General features: G+C 41.5%; 2 protein-coding genes across 4 annotated transcripts; one reads left to right on the top strand and one right to left on the bottom strand.

The window, feature by feature from the left end:
* Positions 1-584: 584 nt before the first annotated feature.
* uspl1 (ubiquitin specific peptidase like 1) lies at positions 585-13,614 on the bottom strand. 2 transcript variants are annotated; one of them, XM_020097157.2, is made up of 9 exons: positions 13,460-13,614; positions 12,194-12,350; positions 11,430-11,552; positions 10,382-11,333; positions 9,833-9,943; positions 7,971-8,100; positions 6,503-6,628; positions 5,302-5,462; positions 585-3,266 (listed from the first exon to the last, which is right to left on the bottom strand). In XM_020097157.2, the coding sequence occupies exons 2-9, from the start codon at positions 12,317-12,319 to the stop codon at positions 1,522-1,524; spliced, it is 3,474 nt and encodes a 1,157-aa protein (XP_019952716.2). In that variant the 5' UTR covers positions 12,320-12,350; positions 13,460-13,614; the 3' UTR covers positions 585-1,521. The 2 variants fall into 2 exon arrangements, with proteins under 2 accessions (XP_019952716.2, XP_069395839.1); XM_069539738.1 differs by having other exon boundaries at positions 12,250-12,350; positions 13,460-13,583.
* Positions 13,615-17,045: 3,431 nt separating this feature from the next.
* Positions 17,046-21,032, top strand: hmgb1a (high mobility group box 1a). Of its 2 annotated transcripts, none has more exons than XM_020097159.2 (5): positions 17,046-17,238; positions 19,415-19,577; positions 19,769-19,914; positions 20,041-20,215; positions 20,353-21,032. In XM_020097159.2, the coding sequence occupies exons 2-5, from the start codon at positions 19,431-19,433 to the stop codon at positions 20,500-20,502; spliced, it is 618 nt and encodes a 205-aa protein (XP_019952718.1). In that variant the 5' UTR covers positions 17,046-17,238; positions 19,415-19,430; the 3' UTR covers positions 20,503-21,032. The 2 variants fall into 2 exon arrangements, with proteins under 2 accessions (XP_019952718.1, XP_019952719.1); XM_020097160.2 differs by having other exon boundaries at positions 19,384-19,577.
* The last annotated feature ends 2,491 nt before the right edge of the window (positions 21,033-23,523 follow it).

Below are 23,523 nucleotides of genomic sequence, written 5' to 3'. Positions count from 1 at the left end.
CTGAACCTGTGAACACGTTGAAACCTGTTCAAACAATCGAGTTTCTGTATTTTAAATATTTGTGAGTTGTGTTGCTCTGCCTGCAGCTGCTCAGGTTTCCATGCCAACATAAGATATTTTTGTAAACAGTAAATTAGTTAATAGGTTTTTTCAATGTATTGGGTGGAACATAGTTTTTAAACTCTATTTTATAACACGATGATTTCTAGTGAGGACACTGATTTCAACATGTCGAACAGAGATTGAGATTCCTAATAATTCACATTTAATGTCTGACTGGCATTATCACCTACATCTTGGTAAATAAAAGATTAATACTATCTACGTGTAATTTAGTTTTTATATTTTCCTCTTGAGCTAAAAACAAATGAGTCTCCGGTTGATCTGTACTAGAACTTCAAGAGTTGAGTACTTGGAATAGATTGAATTGTGTGATTCACAGATTCATAACATGCACATGCAGTAATGTTAATGCGCAGAAACAGAATATATAAATATTCCATTCCTCAGCAAGTATCCAGAAAGGTGGATTCAATGAAATGTATGCACGTTTTCTAAATGTTGAGTCAAAACATTTCTCACAATTTGTACATATAAGAGTATTTATTAAACGACCCTAAAAAAAGAAACTTCGTCCCCAAGAACTTTCAAGTGGTTTTTCAAGAAAAACAAAACAAACAAACAAACAAACAGCTTTGGCTGAAAACACGACAGCTTCATACAACCTCGTTCATACAGTACATGCAAACTACAAAAGTGCAAGAGTTGGAGAAAACTCATCAAAATGCCGTCAGCAAATTTTGTTCAACAAATCATAGCCAACATTGTTGACACATTTAAACTTCATGAAGTTATTAGAAATTATCAATTATACTTTTACAGGCAAATAACATTTTCATGTGGGTTTGAACCCGATCAGAAGCGTTTGATAAAATCTGAAATCATTGTCAGGTGGTTTATTTGGAACGAGATGTGCATTCATTTCCCTTAGTGCATTAAACAAAAGATATAACTTAATTTCAAGAATCTAGATTCTTCTTTTATGATACAGCCTTTATTTTATAAAGATATCAGTTTGTGACTTAAGGCTCAATCAGTGGATAAATGTGTTATTGTCAATTTGAATAAGGATCAAACCTAAACCATGGTCACTGTGCTGCGACTTTACAGTAGTTTCAATGAACAGTTTTAACCACGTTGCCGTGTGTGGTCTTGATAATAGCGTCACTAATTGTCAAGCATAACGCACATCTGTGTGTGTAGTGTGGGAGAGAGGATAAAGAGAACGACTAAACCAAACGAACCAGAGAGAGAACGACAATCAAGAATTTGGTGAGATGTTCATTAGCAACTGATCTTAACACATCTTGGGTTTTTACCAAATCGTTACTGGCTGCAAGAACCCATCCCTCCTGATTGATGAGGTCCCGATATTTAAATGACAACATTTTGCATAATTTTCTCAAAGCAGTTAGTCAGTGTGGAAGTTATCAGTGCAGCAGTGAACACGTATTTCACGGTTCACATGAACAGATCGAGTGCACTTAGATCCTCGCTCTCCAGCCCGGTCGGCTCTTGAGCCACAGCCTGAGACAGAAACTCGTCCATAAAGTTTTCAGTGTCGGCCCCGTTCATAAAAGCACTTGCCTGCGACACTGCCCCACCGGCGTTAACCCCGTAGTCCAACTGGTTGACTCCACCCTGTCCTTTGGCGAGCATCTCCAGGAAGTCGGTGCTGTCTGGCGACAGGTTGCTGGCTGTGGTCGCGGGTGAGAGCAGATCTGAGAGGAAGTCGCTGCAGGTGGAGCCGTCGTACGTACTGGAGCTAACAGTGTTGGGAGAGCTCAGGTCAGTGCTGTGTGGTCGGAGGATCGCTCCTTGCGGATGACCCAACATTTGATTCAGCTTGGCGAGCTTCTTCTTCTTCGCTTTCAGTTTCTTTTGCAGCTTGTAGCGGAGGGCGTCCGTGTCACTAAGATCTAGAGGAACCTTCGAAGACTTAGGGTGCCCGTTCTTTTTGGGCGTAGGGACGAATGCAGAAGGCACCAATGTTGTGTTCATTAGTGGTTTTTGGCAGAGAGAAGTGATGGGTGAAGACGGCGTTGTTTGTCCACTGAGAGGAGCGGGGGACGCGAGTGGACTCGGTGCGTTTGAGCTCTTGGTGCCGAATCCACCGTACATTTCTGCAGCTTTCGGAGGGAGACTGTCACTCTCCTCCGTCCTGAGCTGGGGTTTCGGGAGGATTCCTCCGGGAGTCTGCTGCTGTCTCTTCACAGGTTTGGGGATAGAGCGAGAGATGGGAGTGGGTTTCACCTGTGTGGCCGAGGTGGGTGTGAAGGTGGGGGTGAATTTTGCATTGGACTTGGTCACTGGGTTTAAAGGGTTTTTGCTGAGCAGGAAGGACCAGCGGGCGTGCTGAACTAGTGCTGGTTGCATTGTGGGATAGTTCTGACTGGTACCAGTAGAAAGCGAGGGGGGCGTTGGCGCGGCAGTTTTAGTTGGTGGCGTTTTCTCCTGAGCTGCAGCGGCCTCAGGTTTGTCACTGGTTACTTTAGAGGGCTCAGACATCACAGGTTGTGAAACAGGTGGAGTTGCTTTTTTATCTTTTTGTCTACCGACAGCTTTGCCTCTGCCCGTTCCTCTACCTCGTCCTTTCCTGGCGCCGGGCACATACGTCGGATCGTTCAACGAGCCGTCCCCAGATTCAGTGTCGGAGATGCAGGGAGGATCGGCATCGGGGGGGTGACACATCTCACCACCTATTACGGCAGAGGAGCTGTCCGGTGACGCATCGAGCGTTTGGTTCTTACAGGGGTCGTTCAAATCCTGAGTCTGCTTGTCGTCATGTGCAGGCGTCATCTCTGAATCCGTTTTTAACTCCACCAGCGTGAGTGTGATGATGTCGTTGTGGCTGAGGCCCTCGAAGGTTTCGAGCAGCGTCGTGGAACCTATCGATGTGTCGGCTGGAATGGTCGTTTCCATGATGTTGCTGCTCAGCACAGAGATAATGTCAGTGTCGTGATGTGTGAGGAGAGACTGATCGGGGGAGCAAACCAACACTTCATCTGCTGCTACGTTTAGAGTCGGGCTCTTCTCAGCTCTCGATGGGGGAGAGTCAGTAAATGTGCTGGAGGGAGAACAGAGACGAGGCTCTTTATCCTCCTCCACTTCCCAAAAGACGATGTGCATCTCCTGGGCAGGGACCGGGAGCTTCTGATGGGTCTTACATCCTGGATGTTTCAAATCATCGTATTCCAGCCACGACCCTGCGAGGAACAGGAACACAGTTACAGAAGTAAATCAGCATGTGTGGGCTGCATGTTTATACAGATGTGTTATGATTACAACCCAATACTCACTCGGATCAATCTTGATTTTTGAGGTTTGCTTCATACCTCAGTTTTTCAGGCTACATCCATACAACTATATATTTTTTAAATTTTTATTAATGTTTTTTTCAAACTAAAACGATCCCTGTCCACACAAGTGTTTTGGATCCATATCAGTTTAGAAGAAAATGCAACGACAGAGTTTTCAAACTAAATAACAGGGCGAGCAGCGTTTCCAAACTTGGGAGTAGCATGGACTCCAGGCGTATCTGTAGCGGAGTTGATGAGCCTCAAACTCTAGGTTATTTGCCAACTTGAGCTTATTCAACTTGTCTAACTTTTTTCATCAGAAGCAAATTGGTGGATGTTTGTTATTCGGTGAGTTTGGGTCTCAGCTTCAGATTTGTTGTAGCTCTAATAATAATATAATAGCAGCTTTTTTAGAAAAATATTTGGTTTAATGTTTTCATTGAGATCAATCATTTCTTTCAAAAATGGCAGAAACACATACAAAACGAGAGAAATCTCAAATAACAGATTTATAATAAAAATCTCATTTAGAAAGCCTCATCAATTGTTTGTTAAAATATCTGTTTAAATTCTGTATAAATGACTGGATCGACATCTTCAGGTTAACATAACATATACTGTCCAGCAGAATGTGCTGTTGGGAAACTACAACGTAGAAGAATTCAATTATTAACCTGCATGCCTCATGTTCATGGTTTCCTACCACTAGCAAATGTAGGTTAGAATTTGACAGCTAAAAACAAGCTCCATGACATTTTATTTAACTGATCCATGAAAATGTCCTGTAGTAAAGCACATCTTCGGCAAAGTAATTTATTTGTATTTAAAGTTTCTCTCTTGCAAACAAACCAGACGAGTGAACTGTAAAACGAGTTCAGCATACCAAGGACTTCTTTTAAATTCCTGACTTCACTGAGCACAACACTGATCGTCCTCCATAACCTGTATCACGAAGCTGGCTATCAACAGCCTCAGTTAATCCTGCCCTTTATTGTCCTGCTCTTAATTACAGCTGCTGAATGTGGTATGAGAAGAAACACAGAGAGCTGCAGGTATATTGGGTTAAAGTGACCATCAGTCAGTATTATCAGTAAGGGAAATTAATCAAATTTCATATCATGAGTATTATTGCTCTTTTGTCTGAATATGCAACTGATGCACAAGCACTCAGTTGACAACACCAGATAGTTTCTGCTGAAGAGAAGAAAAGTCTGATGAGCTCAATCTGACTGATTTTATTGTGTCTGAAGATGAGGTGAGCCAAGGAGCGACTAACCCTAAAAAAAAGCCACGTTACCTCTCAAACTACAGCAGAATCAGTGAGTGTCCATAGTTTTTAACGACAGGCAGGGTACTGCAATAAATTCTGAACGTTAACTTAATCAAGACCAGATTTAAGATATTTTAAGACATGAAATTCAGATTTTATACCTTTTAAGACCCTGCAGGAATTCATTTGTATTAAACAGTGCATAAAGCTTTTCTAATAAAAGACGTTAGACCCTATTATTATTATCTTCATCACAAATTCTCATGTTATTCTGAGCTGCTGAGACAGAATAAGAGTCACAGCACTCACACTGTCAGGAGTCCTGCTGAATTAAAATGAAGTGATAATAGTAATCGTTGTTCTACAGTGTGATACAATCACCTCGTTTGTTAGAAGCTCTTTTTTAAGAGTGGACAAGTGGAAAGTCTGTAAAATAACATTGACAAATATTGACCTGATCCATAAAAATATCGTTCATACGTCACTCTTACTCATTTGTTGTTTTGAACTGATGCTCAGATGTTTAACCTGCTAACCGGCCCCGGAGCAGGTTAGGCGTAGCATAAGTTACCATGATGACATACACAGTACAGGCCTCAGGCAGGAGAACCAGATATTGTCCACATTTCACATCAGTCAAATGAAGGTAATAACCCAAGGAGAGATACCCACCGTCAGAACGACTCATCCAGGTGACAAAGTGCTTCAGTCGCTGGTCGTACTGTATGATAGTGGTGACCGAGTATCGTCTTCCTTTGAAGGTGAAGGTGTACATTCTGATGTCACTGTCAGGGAGCCCCTCGACAAAGTGCAGCATGAACACTGGAGACACACTAAACGAAACACAAAGCAGGAATCTGGTTAAGCAGATGTTTGGTTCATGTTTTATTTTTTTAAAATACTTGACAAACACAGTTTAAACGAAAGCTTCAGGACCTGTATTGTTGTTCTCACTCCTCCCAATACACATACAACGTGTGATTACTCGAGCATGTGTGTGAGTATAAGGCAGCAATATTTGAAATGTTATTGTGATCATTGACATTTACTGATAAAAGCACAATTTTACTTGCCCTGGCAGTTTGTTACTGTGACTAGACAGACAATTAAAGTTAATTGGTTAATCCGTGGTGCAGATATAGAGGCACAGTTTCTTTATTGCGTCATTTTGTTTGTTTAACCTGAAGATTTCAGTTGAAAGTTTGTCCTTTTCCAATAACACAACAGACTCTTCCGAGGGTAATCTATTTGACCTCCATAGAGTAATACCTTATGTAGTTAATACTGTGCGTTAAAACGTTGTTGACAACCTGTAATTTTGTCCTGAGTTTCAACACCTGCAGTGTAATCATCTCCTAAAGCTACAGTTGTAGGTTAAAGTGTGGGCACCTGCTAAATGACATGTTATGTTGATAATTGTGGTGAAAAGAAATTACTACAACCGATGCTTTTTATGTCACAACTTATAAAAATAGAGGTGACAGATTTTCACCCAGCCTGACTCTGTTCGCTCTCTTTGTCTCACGCTGACACATGCACTCTCACACACACACAATCAGTGTGATCGGACACGTGTAAACTTAGACGGGGTACAATGTATGAAGAGCCCGAGGAGATGACGGGGCACACTCGGTTTGGCTCGATTCGGTTGAATGATAGTGACACAGAGAGGAGCAATAGATACTGACTGAGCTGGGGGAAAAAAAGTTAATAGAGGCAACCACCTCGCAATTCTCAAAGTAGGAAAACTTTCAGTTATAGCTCAATGAGTGTAAGAAAACGGCAGCACGCACATGCAACACACACCTCAGTCAATACAAAAACTGAATTCCCATAAAGTCAATATTTCAACAATAAAACAAAGAAGTCTCACTTCTCCAGTATCATCATCCTCTTCTGGTTCTTTCTGCAGCAAACATTGCACGGAGCCAGATGAACTGCATGAAGTGGGCTCCAATCAGGCTCAATATTTGTGAAGGTGGGAAGAGTTTTCATGACCCTGAAAAGTACAGCATGAATTATATTTAGGTTTAAACAGTTTCAGGAAGATAGCAATTTTCCACAAAAGAAAACGTCCATATAAATATTATTTTCTTTACAAAGTGGCGTCAAGGCTGTGTAGTTGTAGTATGTAAGATGAACTTGTATTAGCTGATGAATTCCTCTGAGTGTTTACCCGTTCTGTTTGTTTGTCAGATTTCACAATAAACCACTGAAAGGATTTCCAGGAAATTTTGGTGAGGATCCGGACTGAGGTGTGGATCCAGGATTTTTCTTTCTCCACTCTTTTTAACATTGGGAGACAAGGTACTTGGACATTTTCACAGATTACCCAGATAAAAATAAATCTTCATTAAAAGAATCAGACATATTCAGGGGACTGATATCCATGAGTGTGAGTAATCTTATGCAGATCCAAAGAAGAAATCTAGTGAATTTAAACTTGGTGCCATAAGAGGACTATGGGCGTTGGTGGAGGTATACGCTTATTCTAGTTTAGCTATGTTATTTGTCATAAAACATGTAATAGAAAACTTAATATGAGTGCGGTTAAAACTGAACTATTTAGTTTGGGTGCATGTCCCTGATAGACTGAAGAGTGAGCTGTCTGATGAAAACAAAACATTGTCCCTGTGAAAGCTTCCTCCAGCTTAATGCTCAAAATTTTAGCCTTTTACTCAACTGGCTGAATACCAGAACAAATTTCTTAAGTAAAAATGTTCATGTTCACTTACACTCACATAACAGTTTTGCTTTTGTCCCTCCTCTGTCCAATATAACTGAATAACCTTGAGTTGTGTACTATTGGTTAGACAAAACAAGAATATGAGGATGTTGCCTTGGGTTCTGAGAAACTGTGATGGACACTTTTCAACATTTTAATCTTCACAAGGTTTCTCAGTTTATGCATCTGTTACAGAATCATGATCGGCTCGTGGTAGCATAACATCACCAAAACATGACCAAGCACCTTTGGAGAGAACATTTCTACCACTAGAGCTCTGTGCAGTTCACTACATTTTTAAAATGGCTTAATTGAGTATGCTTTTCTTTCTCTCCAGACATGTCGCTAATAACCAGAGCTTAATGAGCTGAGAGTTTCACACCATTATTAGAGATAAATCAACAATCCACTGTCACTTCAGCTGAAACCAAACATTTTTAACAAAGAATTTAAACCAACCAATTTGTTTATTTTCTCATTCCAGACACACATGAGACAGAAAGGACCCTCATCCAATGGCTACAGCACATTGACAGATGTATTTCTTCCCACCAAGTTTCCAAATCGAAGACAAAGCTCTAACGTGAATCAAGCGAATGATATAATCATCACCTACCTTTCTGAGGAAGTTGCTCTACATTCACTGCACTTGAACTCCCACCGAAAGGTCGACTGGAAGAGAGGCTCCGCCCAGGAGTCCAACGCAAGCAGAAGCGGCATGGCGAATACCGGAGTTTCTCTCTGACCTGAAAATCCAAAACATACAGCGGTTTGAGACAATAACACGTCCACTTACAAATCATCGGTGAACAAGATGGGGTTTCAAGTTGCGTGGGTCTGCACACATGCAATTGAAAAGTATGTCTCTTTGACTTTATCTAAACAGCATCTCCTTTGCTTGCACCATCACTATCCTTCTGTATATTTAATTTCAAAGAGGGATTCACGACACAGAAAAACATTGTGTTCCAGTGAGATGTAAAAAATATGAAGCAGTTGAGGCAAATAGGGCTTTAGTTGTTGTGAAGATCTTATGTTTTGTGATTACATTGTGATTTTTCATGTGATTACATTTTGCAGATGCAATTTGGCAACAACAAAACCTGACTAGTCCTTTGTATACTTCTTTTTGTCACAGTAATCTCTTTGGCAAAAGGGTGGCATTAGGGTATATGAAATCTAACATTCATGAACAGAAGGCTTGAGGGGCCTTTGGAGCATTGTGTTGTGTGGTTTGAAAAGCATTCGCTCAGACAGCTCTCCCTTGCTCACAGCCGCTTGGCACTGTTTGCATGTTGTTGCTGATCTAACACTGGTTTCAAATTAGTGCTGGTGACTCCACAAATAGAGTGCAAAGAAATGTTTTCTTTCTTTATCTTGATTAACTTCTTTGCATTCATCAACTTTTCTCCATCTTTCTGGGAGAGTCTGTTCTTTATTCTCTTGCCCCAAAAGGAAAATATGTGTTCATGAAATGGATTTTAAAAAACGAACTTCACCGGAACAATGGCTGATTTCGAGATCAACGTTTTTGTCTCGTCTCTGTATTATAACAACTGTGAAATTATCCCTCTGCTTCATTAAACAATCTCCACACCAAGCTGAGAGAAAGGACAAGAAAACAATGATGAAGTGGTAGCTCAACAAATCACTTGAATTTTTTCCTCTTGCTTCTCTCGTCATGAATAATAAAAATGTACACTATCCTGAGCAGAACAAGCAGACATAAACCTCATGTGACACATACTCGCTCAGGATGCTTTTCTGAGCAGCAGTATTCCTGACACCAACACTATGGTTGTGGCACCTTTAACCACCACACACCTGAAATGGTATGACGGTTGGGGTTAAGTTTTCGCCCCTGTCCATTTGTTAGTTTTCTTATGTTTAAGCAGGATTACATAAAAACTAGTGAACTGATTTCCTTGAAACCTGATGGATGGATGGGACATGGGCCAAGAAAGGACTCTTAAGATTTTGCTGTGGACCTGAGCAATCTCTGACTTAAAAATATATTTATTTTTAATCTATTTCCTGGGGAATAATTCAGGCATCTTGATAGAACAATTTAAGACCAATAAAAAATTCTGAAACTATTTCTTTGATGAAGAGAATTGATTTAAACTATTTATAACCTTAATAAGATTTCAGAATAACAACACTGAGTGAGGGGAACATTGTAACACCTCCTGAGAGAGTGAAGAAATGTTTTAACGTTACACACACATTTTCTTTTTGTTGTTAATATCCTGTTGCAATTATTGTTATTGCCATTGTTGTTGTTGTGTCACGTTATGGTCATGCCAAGGTCTGCCAATAAAACTTCATTGACTTGAAAATAAAAAATCACTATTACATTGTGCAAAATTGCAGCGCTCACTTATCCTTTAGATTCACCTCACCACCACATAAGAAAGTTCTGATTTGCCACGGCGGGCCAGAGGGATAAAAAAAGGGACCACCAGTGAATGAGCTTACCCAGCTTGCAGTGCAGCTTAGGCTGCAGCAGATTGAAGACCGACATCCTGAGTCTATGTAGGTCTTTGCTAGCCGTTTGCAGCACATGACTTGGCACCCTCATCACACCATCTAGACAGAAAACAAATTCAGATAAGCAAAGTTCGCGTAAAAGCATTGTATTAAATAATTACACAAAAACATGATATCCGCCTCTCAAACATCTGCTGCCATCTCATTGTAATCACAAATACAATGGAGGTGAGTCATGTTGATGCATTTTTTTAATATAATAGTTAAATGTTTTTAACAGCACAAAAATAAATATTGCATCGAGATGGCAGAATAAACCACAAAGGTAGATATCTCAGACCACAACAAACTGCTAGGAAACATTTATGACTGTCCTTTTAATCGAAATTAGCAGTTTCTATTTAGTATGTTTTCTAAAACAAGAACAATATAAGCAATTACGAAATCAGTTGTTAGTGTTATGATGGTTGTAGGTGCACCCAGTTTAAAAAAACTTCAGTAACACGCAGGTAAGCTGAAGATCATCTTTAAACTTACCACTGTTGGTCTGATGGACTTGAACGGCAGCACAAACGTCCCCATATTCTCTCATCAGCTGCCAGACAGATGATCGCTGAGGCTCATCTCGAGGTTTACACTTCCTCAAGCTCCTACAGTTTATCAAAGCAGCGAGGAGCGAGTCCAGCCAACACAGCTTGTCCCTGTTCCGCCAGAAAAGCTGATTGGGAACCGATACAAACTCCTCCGAGTCGGTTAGTGAGGTAGGAGAAAAATCCTTAATTTCTAATTGAATGTCTGCTATGTCCTTGATGACGGCTGCAGTCAGAGATTTCTGCTTTGTTCCTGCTGTCTGCTCATTGAGCTGAAGCGATGGACCATTGATTTCAGTTGAAAAAATGCCCACATTTGTAAAGTTGGACTGATTGGAGACCAGACTGCTTTGTCTGTTCAGCACCTCAGGGTGACTCTTCACCTGCCGGGAGTCATCCTCTGCCTCTGACATAACAAGAGCAGCACAACGATCCCCACCAGCAGTCAACAAGGCTTCTGATGAGCTCTGCAGGTGTCCAGCTGAGGCCGAGTATGTAGGAGGAGTAAATCCCTCTGTACAGGCAGCACTGTCTGTTTCCATCTCCAGAACAACATCCTCAACTTGCAGCGATGCCCCCACTGGTGTCTCTGCAGCTGGACAATCAAAGACCCCGTTGTATCCATTAATCTTTTCACCATCTGCCTCGGGTGCTGCATGTTGGCCATTACTGACGGTGTTTACAGCACAACGCTGTGCTTGGCAGTAAAGCGTGTCGGTAACATTTGGTGTCCCAAAACTATCAGGTTCACTTGATCGTGGGCGTTTGGGGGGGGGTTTAATCAGCTCTTCCTTCTCCAGTGGCAACAGGGTTTTTCTTTTGTTCCCAACTGTGGGCTCCACAGGAACCAAGCTAGCAAAAACATCCTCCAAGGAGTGACTGACCAGAGGGAAAAGGCACTATGTGGGGCATAGAAACAGAAAGGTTAACACAGAAGACAGGGAACATTGTTGTTCAGCAGAATGTTTGTGTGCTACCGCTGTGATGGGATGTACCTGTGGGTTTGTGCAGAGGGTGATTGACTCCTGGAGGTTGATGCGGTATGAGTGCAGAGCATAGGTTAAGCCCTTTGAAGTACACCAGGGACAATGCTCGAGTGATGCAGCTCTTTCCTGAATCTTTAAAGAAAAATGTGAAGTGACACAAACATTGTTTTAGTTGAGTCTGACATCTACAAACCTAAATTATCAGACACTTGCAAGACTGAAAAAAACAAATCTTATTTTTGACATTTGAACACATACAAATCCGGCCCAATTACATATTTCTACCAACTCCACTGCTTCCAGCATCTCCTTCATTTTCCACCTACTGCCAGCAACCTTCATCATTTTATTCTTCCAATAACATTAAAATATATATTTGTACAATTGCATTAGTTAATTGGGAAGGTCTTACTTGGTTTGCCGTGCAGAAGTGGAGAAAACAAGTATGTGTAAGAACTGCTCAAAGTAACTGTCAGGTTTTAATGTTTGTTGTTTTTGTAGCCTCCTATTTCTGCTCATCATTATGTGAATTCTCACAGCAGTTGTGTGTAAAAATACATGAAACAGAAGAAAGCAGACATGTCTTTCAAATAAACACTCATATCATTGGAGGCTTCAAGCCTGCCTAAGAACTTTCGCCTTTTACTTTCAAAGATTTCCAACAGAGTTCCTTTGGTTAAATTTGGATTGGTACTGCCCAGTCACAGTGTTTTTCAAATGTAATTCAGCTTTGCGCAAGTGACCAGTGCGAGGAAAGCATGAGCTGTACTGACTTTTCCCAAATACCCCGCCAGTGGTGGGGCCAAAGACCCCAAACCAGTGTCTTCACCAGTCATTGGCAAACCCCCGCTGCTCTTCTGGTCCACAGTCGTCCTGTACCATTCAACAATCATTACCATGTCACTGCAACCTGGTGCACTTCTGAGGGAGCTGAGGGAGAAAAAACAGCATCACATGGCGCATGTTACTCAAAAATTACAAATCATGACGTTTGCATGGTAAAGCTCTTCACATTCAGGTTGAAACATAAAACATTAGAAATTTGTCAACCAAGGTTTTACCTTTACTCTTATGCAGTGGAGACTATCCTTTTTATATCCGGTTATGTTGCAGAGCATGTTGCATGTCAACAGGCTACAAGGTGTATGGCAGCATTAACACATTTACAAAATGCTTGGATAAATTTCATGACGTACCTTAATTTGTCAGGTATTCAGCAAAGGTGCCACTCCAAACTGGTTATTATTAATATGTTTAATCAAGAGTTTCTTGTTTGAATATTCTGAAGGTTTACTTGATCTCAACGTAAACCAAGCGAAAACTGATGCAGTCAAAGGTTTTTAATTCACTTAATATAAACTTTTAATTAGGCGCTGATTCAACTGTATGACAAAGTTGGAGCTGTTGAGCTGTACTGCATTACACAGATGTGTTTCCAGCCTTCCCTCAGAGGAATAAAGAGGTTGGATCTGAAAAACTAGTTCAGCCAATATAAATTATATTAGAAGAAATAAATGGGACGTTCAGGTGCAACACAAGTCCTCTGAAGGATACAGGTGCATGCTCTCACACACGAGGGATCATTCAGGCGGATATTTACACTGGAAGCACAACAACTAATGCAGGACTACGAAAACATCTGGAGTTGCTTTAACCAGTGTAAACAGCACGAACGACAAACTAATGCGAAACTAAAACACGCCATGGTTATAATGCTTAAGATTTATCATGGAGCCTGGCAGGTCACAAGGAAAACGGAGGGAACACGTTTCCTCGCAGATGCAGTCTGCGCTGCTTCATTTAGGAGAAAGATAATCTGATAAAATGCAAAGCACTGATTTCACAGGTTCCGCTTAAAGCATTAACGTTACAATAAAGTATTTTGGGTCCAATTGAATCCATTCAAAAGCCTCCACGCATCATGCTATTAGCCCCTGCAGCTAGCGACTAGCATGCTAACACATTAGCTTAAAGCGGGCGTCACTTTCAGTCGCCGCTGACTTATATTCCCACTTTGAGTGAATTAATATCGTACGTACCGAGCCCAGACGTTATATTCTCAGAGATGTGCCGGTGCAATCCATCCACACATGTCTGCATTTGTCGTCTCCCGCCGGCGGAGCGAGTCCATGTGCGTCGTTTCGTCAGTTTCGTGTTGCAGACGTTCTCCTTCCGATGAGCCGAGCGCTTGTGCAGCGGCCTTTGTCTTCCCCCCGCCTATCGTGACGGACGGATGGTTCCGCTCAGCCCCACGCGGTCGCTCGGGTGAACTGCAGCAGCCTGCACTCTTATTGTTCATGATGGCGCTGCCGGGAAACCAGAGCAAACCGGTGCGAGTGCGTGGTTTGAGCCTCATTCTCATTTTCTACATTGCTTAATAACAGCAGCTCCGAATGTTCATTACCAGGGCTTTTGTTGAGATCCATATTTTCTAGAAAAGGAGATTAACATTTGCACAAATAGTCTCTATTTTGTTTATTATTCGACGTTATTTTTTTAAAAGAAGGAATATAAACTTTGCATGATATGTTTCTGAAAGTGAACTTAACTATGTTAACAGCTTTAAAGTATGCAAAAAATAACAAGTAATTTCATGGTTTTTATTTTTAACTATTAATCTATTAATCAAAATTTCTAATAAATCTTTATTGTCGTCATAGTCAGGTGCAATAGAATTGTAAGAGGCATCTCTATCCGGGATATACGTGTACAAACATATTGAAATATATGAAAAACATAATTAATAATTAATCAATATAATACACATGAATCATGATAATACACACACACACACACACACACACACACACATATATATATGTATATACACGTTTTAATTTTAACTGTAGTAGAAGAATGTAATAAAGACAAACATTTTGTCATGATTTAAAGTCATACGTCTATTTTGTTTGTCTTAATATGTAATGGACCTATGCTGTCTGTGGCTTTGGGATAAGTGGAGGGGTGGAGCTGGTTGGATGGGGATGGGTGGGTGGGGGGATACATATGTCCCTCACTTTGATTTTATAATAGTGCCCCAGCTCTGACACCTCCTGCTCTTGTACACCCCCCTCCAACAAACACACACACACACACACACACACACATACACATACACAATAATGCGCACACACGTTATCTCCACCCAATCCCTCCTCTTGCATGTGCCCTCCTCTCCTCTATAAGCCCCTCCTGGATCTTCTGCTCTCCTGTCCTCTATTTTCCTCTTGATGACAAAATGAATTTGCATATCTTTCCCAGGGAGCACTCATTAGAATGCATAAACCGGCCGCCTCCGAGCCTCATGATCGGGCTCCAGCTTTCTGCCTGCCGTGGCATCTCCTGGTGCAAAAATGAGACACAGACAGGCAGCATCACAGGCAGACATGTGGCCTGAGTCTGGGTTGTGATTGGCATTTGGAATCAGTTCACCCTTCCCATTCTTAATTCAGGGATAAGAATAAACTCTGTGTCAGCCATTTTTCTTTGTTTCTTAACGTGCTGCTTAGCATAAGCCTTTTTTATTAAATATCAATTTCTTTACTAATATGTTCAGAGAAATAATTAACCATTGTCCAGCACATATAGGATTATCCCCTGTAGGCATATGAGTATTTTTTTGCAAGTCATAATGAACGTGGACATTTTCTTTATTTTAGCACCCCACCCCCTACCACTGCATTTCAACAGACAAGACAAGACAAGTCTTTCAGATGATTACATTACCTCCACTTTGAGCAAAGTGAGCGAGTCATCTTAAAAAAATCTCTTTCATGGCTCCAAATCATTTTGCAGATTTCTTTTGTAGGCCTGGCCAAGTGAAAGGATCATTAATTGTTCTTAAGCTTGGCCTAATGGTGGCGCTAGAGCTTAGGTCACTGGGTCACAGAAATATGAATGTTACCTGAAATATGAATCTACACAGAATGCACAATTTCTCTATAGTCATAATAATGATGATAATAATAATGTTAATTGATGCAGCCCCCTCCTTCAGTAGAATAAACAGCAAGCCGTTTAATGTGTGTATTAGTTATAAATCAGGAAACAACATAACAACACAGTTAATATGAGAGATGCACTAATTCAATAAATGTGCATCTTATCCTGGAGACGGTGAAAGATCAAGGTCACAGGGTCATTAAGGTCATTAGGTGTCTTTGACTAGCACGACATATTGTATGCCTGCATAAGATTTTTCAATAACTGGCATTGATCAGATAAACAAATGCAATTACGCAATCTCTTAACACTTCTTTGCACAGGTAATAAGGTGAATTATTCAACCGTACAACAACACAGTGAAACAAGGTTTTAAAGACATTGTTGAATAAATACCTGATATGCAGGAGACATTTTTTTGCAAAAACTACAGGAACACCCAATGTGACAAGACACATTCTGTCCTGTAGTCTGTGTGAAATCATCAATCGGAAGGACGCAGTTAGCACTGGTAATAAAGTGGTTACACATCTGGAACAACAGCCTTCAAAATTAAAAATGTTTTAGAAACCCTGTGAAAGCCATGTTCCCATCGTATAGCCTAATATATTTAGCTGGAGACAACGAGTTGAACTTAAAAGAATAGTTTCTTCACTGTTGTCATTTTCCTATTTGAGTATATTGCAATCTAGTGCTTGAACCTGCACTTCAGTGCACTACACAGTGTCTGGGGTTGAACATCTGCAATGACACAATGATACAGATATGTTTTATCTATGGGACCTTTTTATTTATATCTATCGGAACAGACATAAAAGCAAACCTGGACTCTTTGCCACTATATGAAAATAAAATCATTATCTTGCCTTCACAGTGACTATAAACTGTTTCGCACCATATTAACCAGTGTTTTAACTGGGCAGGAGCACACTTTCAACCTGCAATCAGCAACATGGTTTCAATCAACTATATGAAGCCCATAGGAATGAGGAACAAAAACATATTTTGCAGAGAAACATGAAAAATAATATATGTATATGCACTGAATACCTTTATCATGATGTCTGGGGACTGCAGACTCTTATGTAAACAACCACAGCACCAAGTAAAATGGATTATTAATGACACAGAGAATTAAGAGAAAGCAATAGAATAAATAAAAAAAACATATCATCACAGCCAGTGTGACGTTTTATTTTTTCCATCCAAATGATGCACTGAGTCCATTAATCAAAGGACACATGATTGGCTGGGTTCATTTCGTGATCTCACTCCAACGTGCAGCTGAAACCATAACAACTTCACATCCAGCGCGGGAAATGCGTGAAGTTCCTCCTCACGCACTTTGCCCAGGTGTCATTTGCAAATAAGCTGCAGAGGAACGCACAATGCAGGTGGTCGCTGAGGGGGGGGTGGGGGGGAAGTGAGGAGCAGGAGGAGGAGGAGAGGAGGGGGGCGGCGGCCCGTGCATCGCGATCGGACGGCGTCTCGCAGCCCTGTTTGCGAGCGCAGCCCGTCTCATTCACTGAACTCCTTCCACTGTACACTGCGCTCGACGTAGTGAATTGAATACTATGGCGAACACCCTGCACTACTACCAGCGGCTCCCCGCACGCTGCTCGCCCGTGTTTTCGTATCCACGCGCCTCGGAAAACTTCGGTGACGTTTCACAAAAGACGGCCAATCGGCGCGCGTGTTCTATTAGGACAATGAAAAGCCGGCGGCCAATCGCGGCGGCGCCAGACCGGGAGCCGGCCAATGGCGTGCGGGCCCCGCCGAGAGTAATGTTAGCGAGCTGAAGACTGAAGACATTGCGTATCGCTGCTCCCTCGTACACAGCCATTGCAGAGCGCTGAGACCCAGAGACTGTCCCTCGGTGAGTATCACACAGCAACACTCAAACTGTCCGGAATCCGCTCCAAACCACCGCGACGTGCATCGTTAACACCCCGTGCGTGTTAACCGCGGTCGAATTTAACGCATTTTGTCGCTTGTGTGTTTTTTATTTCAGCAAAACCGTGTGAAAAACACAACAACAAGTAAAAAAATTAAATAGCCGGCGCTCAGCGGCTAACGTCACTCTGCCTGTGGGAGTGAGAGGCAGACGCTTGTAAGGGGGGAAAAAAAAGGGGAAGAAATAATATTAACCTTGAGCGAATTCGACGAAAAACGTCGATTTTGCTGAATAGGATTAATTTTGTGTTTTGCCTTCGTGTTGTTTGTAGAAAATGGAGGCGAGTCGAACGGTGGTTATCGCGTAAAAATTCCCGAATGTCCAGCGGACGAACGCTGTTAGCGACAATGGTAGAAGATCACCGTTAGCTAGCCATTGCAGTGCATTGCGAAGCTGAATGACTGTCATGTGAAGAGCAGCGAGCGTGCGGCTCCGAGGGAAAGACGCGAAAATTCAGGGAAACACGAGAAAAAGAGAGGCCGTGTCAAGACGAGCACACCCGTGGGTCTGTCGGGTGAAAGTCACCCGAGGAGACAGTGGAAAAATTGCCTCACGATCTGCGCTTTTACTGTAATGGCTGACTGTATTCGCATAGGAAACAAGGCAGCGAGGCAAATGGGAAGCCAGCGACAGAGGCGCAGTTCACTTCAACTTTTTCTAACCGTGTTTTCTAGCGAAGCGAACCCGCAACTGTGGCATCTAACGACGGCAAAAGAAAGCCCGGGCTTCCCTTGTTCCAACGGCACCATTGCGGGATTTTTCCGCCGCTGTTAAGGGCTTTAAACCGGGCTCTGAAGTGAAGTGGTCGCCGCGGTCGCTCTGCCCTCTATTGCATGCAGTGCAATGGCTGTGCGCTGACACAAAGAGAAGGAGCCATATTCTCCATGTTAGTGGATGAAGACGAGCGGCCATTAGGAGCTCATAGAAACCAAGTCAGTGGCTCAGCCCGCTCATAGACACAGCGCAGACCCAATGTATTACTATACAAGGCGGCCAGTGCAATAGGATTCAATCGGGGGAAATATTTTGCCAAGATCGCCGGCTTTTCGAGCATATCTGTCGTGTTGCAAAGCGAACTGCGGGGCGGGAGGAGACATTTGAGGGGGACTTTCTTTCATGAGGAAGGCATTCTCACAAAATGGAAGAAGAAATATTGCCGTCGTTGTTGACCTCCTTTTCCTCAACGAGAGCCTATGCGCCATTACTACTTCGGTCGACGCAGCTTTACTTGGAGACTCGCTGTAGCGTTTAATGGAAGAATATAGAGAAGAAATAACGCGTTTTAAAACACATTTTCACAACAGTTCGGAATTTTTCCCAGAATGACGGAAATCGAAGACTTAAAGGAAACGAGTGTTAAATCTCATCCAGACGCAGTTTTTGATGTTTTACTTTACAATAAATACGTCTTTTGTGTATTTTGTGTCTTTTCTCTGTCAAAGTTGTTTTTTCATGAAAACACGAACACAAATGACACGAGTTGTTCCCGAAGCCCTGTTCTTACGACAGATGAGCTTTTATTATATTTATATATGTTATTTATGTTTATTTCTATTTTTTTTTTTTTTTTGCAAAAACACGAGTCATGTTTTCCAAATCCAGTGAGTTCACAGTGAAGAGTCCCACACAGCACTGAGCTTTACTTTATGGGTTGTTGTTTTTTTTTTACTTAAAGACAACTTTTGCACTTACATGTGGAAGTGAGAGAAATATTAATGGAAGCTGGTGTGAGTTTTTAAAATTACGCATCAGTGAGTTTTATGTGAAATGACACCTTACAGGTGACATTAATAAATGAATAAAGTGATTTTTAATTACCATCAGTTTAACATTTTTATAGAACGGGATTTACCAACTGGTTCCAGTTGACAGCTAGGAGGGCGGGTCACTTTTGACAGTACTGTCAAAACTAGTGGTTAATGGAGAGAAAGGCGTGATCATTGTGTAGTACTTAAGTAACACACACATATGTTAATATGATTTAATCTCAATTATGATTTAGAGATACAATTAATTAAAAAACATTACCCAAAGTAAAATGATGATAATTTTTCTTCATCTGTGCAGTTGTGCACATCTTATTTCTACTTGTTTGCAGACATACTGCCATAAGGATGGGGAAGGATCCAACCAAGCCGAGGGGGAAGATGTCCTCCTATGCATACTTTGTGCAGACCTGTCGGGAGGAGCACAAGAAGAAGCACCCGGAAGCTTCGGTTAACTTTGCCGAGTTCTCCAAGAAGTGCTCTGAGCGATGGAAGGTGAGAGAAGATATTTCAGATTTAGGCTGGGGGATCATTTTAAAGCTCTTAATTACAGTTAAATGTGCACATGGTGCAATAAGAAAGATTATGCAGCACCATCCTCTGGAGTCTTGAGAGTAAAAAAAATGTTGTTTAGTAAGAGTGTCGCCACAAATGTAACAATCTGCAAATAATCTTTCTGTTTTCAGACAATGTCTGCCAAGGAGAAGGGAAAGTTTGAGGACCTGGCCAGGCAGGACAAGGCCCGTTATGAGAGAGAGATGATGAGCTATGTCCCAGTCAGGGGAGGAAAGAAGAAGAAGTTCAAGGACCCTAATGCCCCCAAGAGACCCCCGTAAGTACTGCAAGCCCCTTGCAACAAGAAAATGTCTCTGCAGAAAAAAACAAATACAATTCATGAAGATCTGACTTGTGTTGTAAAGGCATAATATGAAAAATGTTTTCCCTTTTTTTCCCCCAGATCTGCCTTCTTCATCTTTTGCGCAGACTTCCGCCCTAAGGTGAAAGGTGAGAGCCCTGGTCTGACCATTGGTGATGTTGCCAAGAAGCTGGGTGAGATGTGGAACGGCACCGCTGCAGAGGACAAGCAGCCCTATGAGAAGAAGGCTGCTAAACTGAAGGAGAAGTATGAGAAGGTAAAGAAGCAACTTACTTATTATCGCACATGTAAACAATGAGTTCACATTGGGCTGCTTTCCCTCATCAATACTAAATTTCAGTGACTGTTAAAAGTCAACATTTGTTCAATATCAATATCTTTTCTAAATTGCAGGATATCGCCGCGTATCGCGCTAAGGGCAAACCAGGCAGCGGAGCACCAGGAAAAGCCCCGGCCAAGGCTGAGAAGAAGGTTGAGGATGATGATGACGATGATGATGATGACGAGGAAGAGGAAGACGACGATGATGATGATGACGAGTAGATTGCGAGTGACATATATAAAGTGGTCATGTTCTTGTTTATAAAGCATTTAACCCCCTTGTACACACTTCACTTACTGAAAGAAAATACGTTAGTATCCAAGGGGTAAAAAAAAACAACAAAAAAGGCTGTGTATATCAGTTGTTTTTATGCTGTACAGTTTTTTTCTCCTTTTTGTATAGTTAACACTACACAAGTATTGTGTCTGTATCCTTCTGCCAGTCTTATTTTTCCAGTGGTAGTTCCCGGGCCACTATTCTGCCTGGTACAGTATAAAGGGGTGGGCTTACAGTATTTACCCTAGCTAGAGGTGCACAGCACATAAAAAATCATTCTGTTAGAGCTGAGTGTTTTTTCTTTCTTTCCTTTTTCCTGTGTGTTTTTATTTTGAAATGACGTTATCAAGATTGACGTATCACAGTTGTTTTACTGATCTTTATGTACCACTGTAATAGCAAAAATAAGAAAAAAACGCCTTGTTTATTGTTGAAAATTAAATTGCTTCTGATGTCAATAAACTTTTTTTTTAAATAAATCGTTTTGTATAGTGGGTTGAAAACTGCTTTGAACAGTTTATACTGCAGGTTTGCTTGTTTTCAGATGAAATGTTTCTGTGTACTCTGATGAAAACTTAAATATACAGTAGCCAAAAGCTGCTTGGGAATACATAAATGTGATGATCTGCTCCACCAGCATTTTAAGACATAAGTGTGATTAATCTTTTTGAAGATGACTAAGTCTATACTTCGAAAAGTAAAATCAGGTTTCCCAAGGAGAAATAAATAGAGCAGGACAACATCAAACAACCCAGCCCTTGATAAGCTGCTCATGTGAGATATGACTCATCACCACAGCTGTTTACGTATCCTGTGTTTTTAATTCTACTGTGGTTGTATGCAAAGGAGGCTGTATGTAGAGGCTCCACCACGTTGGAGGCACACTACAAGTTGTGGCGCTGTTTTCAGCGCTGCATGCCAGCATGCATCACTGACTCTTCCTGTTCTATTTAGATACAGCTGCTTCATCTCTCACGTACACTCTAGGTCCCATTCAGGGTAGAGAAAAATAAATAAATAAAAAAGACCATTTATATAAGAAGGATTATGTGCTTTAAAAACCCTGTGACATAAGAAAATGGCTGGTGTGTACAAACCATGGCAGAGCAGCTAAAAGGCACACACCAACATACTGTACATGCATATGGGAGAGAGCTCATTCAGTCTAGGGGTCACCAACTCTGGGCCTGAGTGTATACAAGTATTCATAGAAATGAGCAGAGCAGCACAGGCATGTCTCTGATCCATGGTGTAAATTACAAGGATGTGTCTCCTCCTATGCCGCATGTCTCCTCAGCTCGGCCTCCTAACTCAGGCCTGTTGTGGAGTAGACCAGAGGACAGGCGGACGCAGGGCAGCAGCTGACCTCTGCATCGCTCTGATAAAGCCCAGCGACTCCATGAAGGCGACGTAGCTCCCCTGCTACCCCCAATCAGTCCACACACTCACTGACGTTCCTGTTAAATTTAAATCCAGAGCATTATGACAGCCATGGAGGAACACAGCAAAACACCCTCAACCTTAGGTTCATATCATAGATATGTTGTGTACATCTGTTGTAGAAGGCAAACGCACAGTTGCCAAAACATGTGACAGCTGCAAGCTGCTGTCACTTCTGATTATTACGTCCCCACTGTTCTCTGTTTGCAACACGGCCTCTGTACACTCACAGCACACTGAAGGAGTGCAGTGAAAATGGTGAATGCTTGCACATATCCACAGTGTGTTGTCCAACAGCTCGTCCTCTCCACACAGCAGTGGATCAAGCTGCTGAGTGGCAGGATGGGGGAAACTATGCAGAAACAGTTGCAGCACCTCCTGGCTTCTCTCAGCTGTTGATCAGTGTCTGTGTGGGCCTGCACAGGCCACAAGTGCGCATACAGTATAGCAGCTTTAGCCACACAGCCACTGTTAATCCCAGCCACCTGGTGTCCACTGTACACACTGCAGTCAATATGTGGTCTCTGGCTGACACCTAGAGGCCACAGCCCTGAACCTGCATCCAAACTGTTGAGGAAACACTGAGCCTCAAGTTTAGTGTTGGGTTTAAGTGAAAGATAAAAGTAAAAGTCCTCCATTTTTACACAGACACTTGAGAATAAAAACTTCTAATCAAAATTATTTTAACTTTAAATGTGCTAGAGGTCTCTGAAGCCTTTTGAGAGAAGGTCCAGAACAAAACTTGGCACCTGGTAGAGCACATAACTCCACCAAGGCCCAAACAGGCCCTTTAATTAATCAATCAGGCCGCTCCAAATTATAAACAATCATAGATATCAGTCTCCAAAATCTAATTTATCATCAAAATTGGTAAAAATGTTTAAAAAAGACATATTTCACAATGTTTGTGATTCTGATTCTCTCATTTTTTTATTGTGCAAATCTGTCATGGTTTTGCACATCTTTCTGAAAAGCAAACAAACATAACCTCCCATGAACCAAGAATGCTACACAAACAATCTCTGCAATTTTTTGTTTGCCGTGTGCCTTGCCTTGTGTGTAATTTTTCTGTCTTGACATTTGTGCTGGAGCTCTGCAATGTTTCTGACACAAATTCAGTTCAGATCCAATTAAATTGAAAACAACTTTATAAAGTTTATTCATGAATAATTATGAATTTCAGAGCTGAACCTTTAGGGGGACGTAGATTAAAATTCTAAATAAAATTTGTTGTTAAATTACGGTTAACACCAAGCACTGCCATATTCCCTGTTTCTGCAGCAAACATATTTGTATGGAATCAATTTAGTATTTTATGAATAAGGACCTAAGATACATGATGAATAACCCCACTGATAAAAATACATACTAAAAATACATTTAACCAATGAAATACTGTTTATGTTGCAGTTAACCCATCCTCCTTCAACGAGTCCATCAGATTTGTCAACAATTTAATTGACTAAGACTTGTCAGCCCTGCTGTTAATGAAATGAAGTTCCACCCATCCATGACCTATAGCGTTT

Source organism: Paralichthys olivaceus, chromosome 15 (assembly GCF_024713975.1).
Source record: "Paralichthys olivaceus isolate ysfri-2021 chromosome 15, ASM2471397v2, whole genome shotgun sequence".
NCBI lineage: Eukaryota > Metazoa > Chordata > Actinopteri > Pleuronectiformes > Paralichthyidae > Paralichthys > Paralichthys olivaceus.
Note: the sequence above shows the minus strand (reverse complement) of the source record. Positions and strands in the feature narration are given on the sequence as shown.

Bases quoted from the DNA above. Each gene is read 5' to 3' on its own strand.
- uspl1 (XM_020097157.2), bottom strand. From the start codon at position 12,319: ATGGTAATGATTGTTGAATGGTACAGGACGACTGTGGACCAGAAGAGC. The intron at 9,944-10,381 runs GTAAGTTTAAAG...TTTTCTGTCTAG, and splicing joins AGTCCATCAGACCAACAGTG to ATGGTGTGATGAGGGTGCCA. The intron at 6,629-7,970 runs GTAGGTGATGAT...TGTACTTTTCAG, and splicing joins AGAGCAACTTCCTCAGAAAG to GGTCATGAAAACTCTTCCCA.
- hmgb1a (XM_020097159.2), top strand. From the start codon at position 19,431: ATGGGGAAGGATCCAACCAAGCCGAGGGGGAAGATGTCCTCCTATGCA. The intron at 19,578-19,768 runs GTGAGAGAAGAT...TTCTGTTTTCAG, and splicing joins AGTGCTCTGAGCGATGGAAG to ACAATGTCTGCCAAGGAGAA. The intron at 19,915-20,040 runs GTAAGTACTGCA...TTTTTCCCCCAG, and splicing joins AATGCCCCCAAGAGACCCCC to ATCTGCCTTCTTCATCTTTT.